Source organism: Akebia trifoliata, chromosome 6, assembly GCF_017979445.1.
Source record: "Akebia trifoliata isolate Shusen 1 chromosome 6, ASM1797944v1, whole genome shotgun sequence".
NCBI classification, from domain to species: Eukaryota; Viridiplantae; Streptophyta; class Magnoliopsida; order Ranunculales; family Lardizabalaceae; genus Akebia; species Akebia trifoliata.
The window spans coordinates 3,782,072-3,790,444 of record NC_141380.1 but is presented as its reverse complement, the minus strand read 5'-3'; the positions used below and the strand labels follow the sequence as shown (position 1 = coordinate 3,790,444).

The 8,373-nt window shown below is 37.3% G+C and overlaps 1 protein-coding gene across 1 annotated transcript; it reads left to right on the top strand.

Annotated features, from left to right (window-relative positions):
- The first annotated feature begins 410 nt into the window (after positions 1-410).
- LOC147399692 (glucosamine inositolphosphorylceramide transferase 1-like) lies at positions 411-7,922 on the top strand. Its single transcript, XM_086445149.1, has 4 exons — positions 411-934; positions 1,045-1,167; positions 5,716-5,883; positions 6,035-7,922. Exons 1-4 carry the CDS (start codon positions 620-622, stop codon positions 7,715-7,717), a joined length of 2,289 nt encoding a protein of 762 aa, XP_086301275.1. The 5' UTR covers positions 411-619; the 3' UTR covers positions 7,718-7,922.
- Positions 7,923-8,373: the final 451 nt, after the last annotated feature.

Genomic DNA, 8,373 nt, shown 5'->3' with positions numbered 1-8,373 from the left:
AGTCGATGTTTTCTAGAATATGTGTTTTTTAATGGTAAAGTGGGCCCAAAATAGTAAGCCAGGTGTCATTTAATTAGAAATTCTAAATTTACTCTTGAATCTCATGGAATAATTTCCAAATCAATCAGATGATCTAGACCGTTCATTAGTCGAAGATAAGGTCAAGCCTCGTCAATACACATATGATACGAATAAGAACTTCTTACGGTTTTACTTCCAGTTCAAATATTCTCACTTTTTTATGCCACGTGGAGAGACTTTTCAGGTGACCTAGTAAATCAGTTTCCTTTAAAAAAAAATAGAATGGAAAAAGGCAAGAAACGAAACCGGTTACTTAGGTAACCGGTTTTTTTTTCTTTGCCTAGTAAAAATAAAAGAAATTAAATACGGCAACCAACTCAACTTAAAGAACATAGACAAGCAGACAGAGAGAGAGGGAGAAAATATACACCATTCCTTCGGTCTTACCTTGTTCCCACCACCACCTTTAGAACATTCAACTCGACTTCTCTTTAAAAGTCTATTTAAACATTTTTACCTCGAAATTGCAAGATAAGCGATGGTCGTCTTCTTGGTTACTGAGATCGATATTATAGTCTCTCATTCTTATTATTAGGTTATGGGTTCGAGTCCTGTTGTGGGCAGCAACAGCAACAACAACAACAACAACAACAGCAAAAGTTGCTGCGATATGTCTCTAAAGTGTTGGTGTAGATGGAGATGGGATCATTGCTTTCTCTCTGGAACTTTTATTTTCTTTTTCGCCTCTTTCATCATCTTCGGTTCCATCGCCACTCTTTACGCTTGGCTCACTTTCTCTCCTTATGAACGCTCATCTTTATCATCTTTAGGTTGTCAAGATGACAGCGAGGGATCTTGGTCGATCGGTGTCTTCTATGGAGATTCTCCCTTTTCTTTGAAACCAATTGAATCTGTAATTTTTTTTTTTTTCCTTTTTCTCTTTTTTTTTTGAATTTTTTATTCAATTTTTGTTTACTGGATTATGTTTTTGTGGAATTTTTTTTTTTATTGGAATCAAAATAGAGGAATGTGTGGAAGGATGAGAGCGGTGCGTGGCCTGTAGCCAATCCGGTTGTTACTTGCGCTTCTGCTACGGATGCAGGTTTCCCGAGTAATTTTGTTGCAGATCCTTTTCTCTATATTCAGGTACATCTGTTTATTAATTTATTTTTTTATGAAATCCATCAATTATTATTTTTTAATTCTTAGTAGAGAACTAGAAATTAATGTTATTTAGTAATTTATAATGGTTTACACAATATAAAAATCAGTAGTGGTGCTTAAGAAGACATGGGTTGTGTTTAAATAGGATGTTTAAGCAACTACCGATTATTATAATCTCAAGGGAAATCATAGTCTTCTTTGTTATTTAGCTTAATTGAAACTCTTATGGTGTCATAGCCATGGTTGGGTCCAATCGTGTGATCCGACCTGTCATGATCATTGATTTTGATACCTATATTTCACTACCTTATTGTTTCCCCCTTTTTTTTAGCTTCTCATTTCTTTAATTAATAATGTTCTCTTTTTACACATTTTCATCTTCCTCAATATCATAAATGCATTCAATTTTATGATATCCACTTTCATTATCTCTATAGAGAGATGAAAATGTGCGGCTTGATTATCTCCATAGAAAGATAATCTAGCCGCACAATCCAATTAAATGCTTTTGGAAGATATCACGGAGGGACCGGATTTAGTAGGCCACTAGCTCCGACCGACTCCAAGATGAGTGAGATGCGACATAGATGAACTTCACAAATTAGTGGTGATTACTAACAACACAATGGGTGTTTTTCAATGATCTAAACCTTTTATTCGATTAGATTAATGATTGATATTAAATGGAACAAATCTTGTTCTTTTCTTTGATAGGTCAAGATGTATATAAATGAAAAGAAAAGAAGGAAGGAGGTCAAAGAAACAGAAAACAAGTTATGACTACATATTGAATCCCATTCGAAAAGAAAATCTTCGAAAAGCACACTCGTAAACTCTAGAAAAACCTTAGCCCCAACAAATATGTTACCTACAATGTTGATTATGATTTATTGCATGCTTCCTCCCTTCAAAATTCCTAATATTTCTTTCTTTCCAAATTCCCCAACAAATCGCAAAGGAGGTAATGTACCATAATACCCATTCTTTGTGATGCATTGATTTCAATTTTCAACTTTGAAAAAGGGGGGCATAACAAAGGTGGGAAAAACAATGAGATGTGAAATAGATAAAGAAAGTGAGTCCATATTCACTTACAAAAAGGGTAATGCATAAGTAGATGATTGACTGATTCTCTACTTGCTTTGCAAAGATAACAAAGGTTCATTGGGATAATACCCCTTGCTATGAGATGATCAATGGTAAGAATTTTGTTCAAAAGATGTAGACCAAATAAAAAATGATATTTTTGTTGGAATTTTGGATGCCCAAACAACCTTTGCTTTGAAGGTTAGGTAGGGGGGTTGTTGAGTGTATATTTTCCTGCACTCTCGGGTTTGTCATACCCCAGTTAAGCCTCGTGACCCTCTTATATTCATAGTTCTCCTTCTCTCCATTAGGGAATAGCTGGTAGGTTAACATGGTATCACAACATTGGGTTCATATAGGTCACAAGTGTTCTTTCCACCCGGGATTGTTAAGTTTATATTTTCTTCCACTCTTAGGTGCGTCATACCCCAGTTACATCTTGTAACCCTCGTATGTTCATAATTCTCCTCTTTTCCAACATATCAGTCTTTTGGAGTAATTGGTTGGTTAACATGGTATCAAAGTGCTAGATTCAATTCTTTCCACCCATATGGGTGAGGGGGATTGTTGGGTGTATATTTTCCCCCACTCTCGGGCGTGTCATACCCTAGTTAAGCCTAGTGACCCTCTTATATTCATATAGTTCTCACCCTCTCCAACAGATTGGTCTTTAGGAATGGTTAGTTGGTTAACATGGTGTCAAAGCGCTAGGTTCGTATAGGTCATGGGTTTGATTCTTTCCACCCATATGGGTGAGGGGAAGTGTTGAGTATATATTTTTCTCCACTCTCGAGTGTGTCACACCGCAGTTAAGCCCCGTGACCCTGTTATATTCATAGTTCTCTCCTTCTCCAAATCTCCGTATCCACTTTCCAAGAAGAGCCAAATTCATTTGTTTAAAGTTTCTAATATCAAATCTCTTACTATCCTTGAAGAGAAAACTAGTTTCCAATTCACAAGGTATTTTTTTTTTCTCTTAATCCTTTCCATATCCTAGGGAATTGCAGATTAGTTTGTCTAGATGTTAGTTGTACAGTCTTGGGCTTTGAGAATAAAGATAAGAAATAGATTGGGATATTGGCTAAGGTGCTTTTGGTAAGTGTTAGTATCCCCTTCTAGATGAATATCTCATTTCCCAAGAGCTTAATCTTTCCCCAGTCTTTTATCATTGAATCCCAAATCCTTGAACTTTTGTAGGTTGCTCCCAGAGGAAGTCCAAGATAGGAAGTTGAAATGACCATGTTTGGCACCCCGGCCAGCCTGCTTATGCTTGATTGTTGTAAATGGATCATTAATGCTCAACCAGGAAACTGTTTCAAAACAAATAATAGGCCCGCTTAAGAATTGAGTATGTTCCATAAAAAAGAATCAAGTATGTTCCATTGAAACATCGAGAAAGAGAATGGTATTATCCGAAAATTGCAAGCGTGAGACCAAAGGACTCTCCTTGCGAGCCTCAAATCTAGACAACTTGCCTATGGCCACTGCTCTCCTCATCATCAAGCCAAAAGCCTCTGCTATGATATTAAATGAAAAAAGGAGATTGAGGATCTCCTTGTCTTGACCCTCTCAAACCCCTAAAATACCCTTTCAGACTTCCATTGATCAAAATTGATAAGGATGTTGATTGAATCCACTTCATGATCCAAGAGATCCATCTCTCACTGAATCTCATTCTCCTATCATATGCCCCCAAAATTCCCAATTGACATGATCATATGTTTTCTTCAAATCAACCGTATTGACAATGCCAGGTACTCTAGACCGTACTGTTGAATATATACACCTATTTGTACATCTAACATTTCTCGACCCCTAACGAAAGCACCTTGTTCAGTTCCAATCATTGTAGGAATCACCTCTTTTAGACCCCAAGTGATCCAAATCATGAAAATCAAAACCTCCTTTTCTTTGCTAAGCCTTTTGGAGTAGGCCTTTAAGTTTGTTATTTCTAAATTTCTGTGACAATTGGATGTGACTTAATTGATTTGGCAGAAAGCGTTGAGAGTAATTCCCAATGACTCTATCGAGTAATATACAAATTGTTTCAGGCCTATACGTGTGTTGGAATTGCCAAATCCATTTCACTCCTATAGGTGTCTTGACAATTAATAAGTTGGTATGGGAAATCCTTTCTCTTGAGAAATTGGTACCATTGTGCATATTGTTTGAATGATTTCTTTTGTTCCCTGTACTTTCTTTAATCAAAACATAGATGGCAACACTCCAAACGAGCTTGTGCAGTCAAAATTGTCCAAAGGGTTTCTTGTTTAAGTATCATCCATTGAGCTTATTATTTTGGTTGAAAAGTCGTATCAGTGTCAACTCCAAGTATTATTCAATAACTAGTAACATTAGGGCCTTTGATATGGTTTTGATCTTGCATGAGAGATTGATTAACAATTATTTTATCTAGTTACTTGTATCTCCCATGAATGTCTAAAGATTTCCATAAGCTTCTGGAGATTGGAAACTAAAAAAAATAAAGGTGGATATATCCCACCAATTCATCATTATTGGTTATTGAAAGCCAAGAGGTCTGTGACAACAAAGCTATGGTAGCTGAAAATCTTCTTCTCTCCTTTATAATCAACGATTAAACTTGTTTTCTTAGCTTTACTTCATTTGAAGGTAGGCTGTTGAGATAAAATGATACTTAGGTCTTTTCTACATCTCTTCCTCTTCTAAGGTGGTGAGAATGGTGTGCCTTTCCTGTGTATCTTCAATGACTAACACTGAAGCAACTCTCTTGTAGTCGGTTTCTTAACAAGCAAAAAATATAATGAAGAGTCAAAAAGTCCCTTCCCATGCTTCTTTAGGGCATATGTATGCAACATCTTGGTAGAACAATTTGAGGCACAGGTCAATCCTCCATTTTCAATTCCGTAAGGGGTGCGACTTGGGTGGGTCAGGGTCTAATCCAAGTCCAACCATAGCTTTAAAACACTCAAAATAAAAAAAGTGGGGGAAAATGACTTTAGAGGAAAGAGCACAAATTTTAAAATAGAAGAATATTTCTAAATGTAAGAAAATAATCCAATTTGATAGCATGGAAAAGAGAACTAAGAATGCTATGGAGCTACTGTTATTATTTAGAATCAATTTGTAGAATTTTACTTACATCACCAAAAATATAATGAAAAAAAATCCTATAATCTAATTTTGAATAGAACTCCTTTTATGTTTTAAGGATCAAGTTCACATGAGTTAATGGAGAACTAGTTGTTCAATTTATTCTCGTTTTTTCTTCCTTTCTGTTGGCCGACAATCTTTTCTTGTCTATTTGATTTGTTGTCTTTTTCAGCACATAACCATTCTTCTAAATCAAAAGCCTTTTGATATGCTATTAACTTTATCCCTATCCGTTATGAATTTGATTTTGTAATCTTCTGAATGGACTTTCTCATGCTTTCTACAACTATTAATTCGGACATTATGATCCAGGGAGATGTAATTTATTTGTTTTACGAAACCAAGAACTCTCTCACTTTGCAAGGGGACATTGGTGTTGCAAGAAGTATTGATGAAGGTGCAACATGGCAGCAGTTGGGCATCGCTTTAGATGAGGAATGGCATCTTTCGTATCCATATGTTTTCGATTACGATGGTCAAGTAAAGATCATCTCACTCTTATTTATTTATATTCATTGATTGGCTATTTCAGAGAATAGGGACTTTTTTTTTCTTGAGAGTCTGAAATTTGTCAGAAAGCTTTCAAATCTTGACTACTTTATTGTTCTTATTTTGTCCTTGGTTCCAACAGATATACATGATGCCCGAGAGCAGTCAGAAAGGGGAACTCCGTCTCTATAGGGCAATTACATTTCCCTTACAATGGGCACTGGAAAAGGTTATCTTAAAGGAGCCTCTCGTGGATTCCTTTATCTTGAACTATAATGGTAATTATTGGCTTTTCGGTTCGGATCATAGTGGTTTTGGCGCCAAGAAAAATGGGCAACTTGAAATCTGGTATAGTAACTCCCCACTGGGCCCTTGGAAACCACATAAGAAAAACCCTATCTATAACACTGATAAGAGCTTGGGAGCTCGTAATGGAGGCAGACCATTTGTTTACAATGGAAATCTCTACCGTATGGGTCAAGACTGCGGTGAAACCTATGGGCGGCGAGTGCGTGCTTTTAAGGTAGAGGTTCTTACCAAGGATGAGTTCAAGGAAGTTGAAGTGCCACTTGGTATAAAAGAGTCTCTGAAGGGTCGAAATGCTTGGAATGGTGCTCGCTACCATCACTTGGATGTTCAAAAGCTAAGCTCTGGTCAATGGGTTGGGGTGATGGATGGAGACCGAGTTCCTTCTGGTGACACTATTCATAGATACATTCTTGGCTGTGCTGCTCTTTCTGTCGTGGCTATTCTAGTTATACTAGTGGGACTATTGCTGGGAGTCGTTAAGTGTATTTTACCCCCCACTTTGTGTACCCACAGCTCAGGAAAGAAAGGTTATGCCTTCTCCACATGGGAACGCCCACATATGTTGTCTTCCAAGTTGAGGCGGTTTTGTACACGCTTGAATAGGACAAGTTCGTTTGTCAAAGGCCGGATGAAGCCCAACACTTGTGCTGGAAGATTGGTTCTCACTTTAATATTTGTGATGGGGGTAGCACTAATGTGCACAAGTATTAGATATCTTTATGGAGGAAACGGTGCAGAAGAAGCTTACCCATTGAGGAGTCACTATTCTCAGTTCACATTACTAACAATGACCTACGATGCTAGGCTTTGGAATTTGAAAATGTATGTGAAGCATTACTCAAGGTGTTCATCAGTAAGGGAGATCGTTGTCGTGTGGAACAAAGGGCAGCCTCCCGAACAAAGTGACTTCGATTCTGTGGTGCCAGTTAGGATCAGAGTGGAGAAGCAGAACTCACTGAACAATCGGTTCAAGGTGGACCCTTTGATAAAGACCCGGGCTGTTCTTGAGCTTGATGATGACATCATGATGCCGTGTGATGATGTTGAACGAGGGTTCAGAACGTGGAGGGAACACCCGGATAGAATTGTTGGGTTTTACCCACGACTTATAGATGGGAGCCCATTGAAGTATAGGGATGAGAAGTATGCCCGAACTCGAGGGGGATATAACTTGATATTGACAGGGGCTGCCTTCATTGATAGTAGGTTGGCATTTGAAAGGTATTGGAGTGAGGAAGCCAAGAGTGGGAGGGAAGTTGTGGACAAGTACTTCAATTGTGAGGATGTGCTTCTGAACTTCTTGTATGCCAATGCAAGCTCATCAAGGACTGTGGAGTACGTGAAGCCTGCATGGGCGATCGACACATCCAAGTTCTCAGGAGTAGCAATCAGCCGGAATACACAAGTGCATTACCGGATAAGAAGTGATTGCCTTCTCAAGTTCTCGGACATGTATGGGAGTCTGCCTAGCCGTAAATGGGAATTCAGTGGTCGAAAGGATGGTTGGGATTCATAAAAGTATTTTAAAAGCAGCAAATCAATTACCATCTCTCTTTCATCCTGTATTCTTTAAACTCTTAGTGCTGCCATTACTTTTTTTTTTTTTTTTAAACTGTAACAATCTTTTTCTTTTCCATTGTGTTTTTGTTTTGGGGCCTCAATGGCTTTAGTCAGTCATTTGTACATTTTTGTTCTAAATTTTTTTCATCCTTTTTTTTTTTTTTTTTTTCATTTTTGTTTATTTTAACTTTTTATTTTTTGAAAAAAAGGTTGGTGGTTTTTTATGGGATTGACATTCTGGAAACATATAGAAAATCACATTGTTTTGAAGACACTCTTCAGGATGCAAAAGATGTATCTTTTCACCTTCGGAATCGATACATTGTTTTCTATATTTTGGATGATTTCTTTTTCTAGGTTTGGTTCTCTGCTCAAGAAACAAAAGCAATTCAACTAGAACCTTGAACCTTGAATATTTCCTTGGTCATGGTCTGATCTCCTTATGATTATGAGCAAACATCCTTATATGTATGGTTTTATAATTCCATTTTATTTCGTATTTGTTCTTTGTGAGCCTACGTGGCTAACAAGGTGGATAAACCTTACATTGAGTTGTTCTCACTATGAGTCTATGAGTATCCTTGTCATTAAGTATTAGCCCATTCTTACATT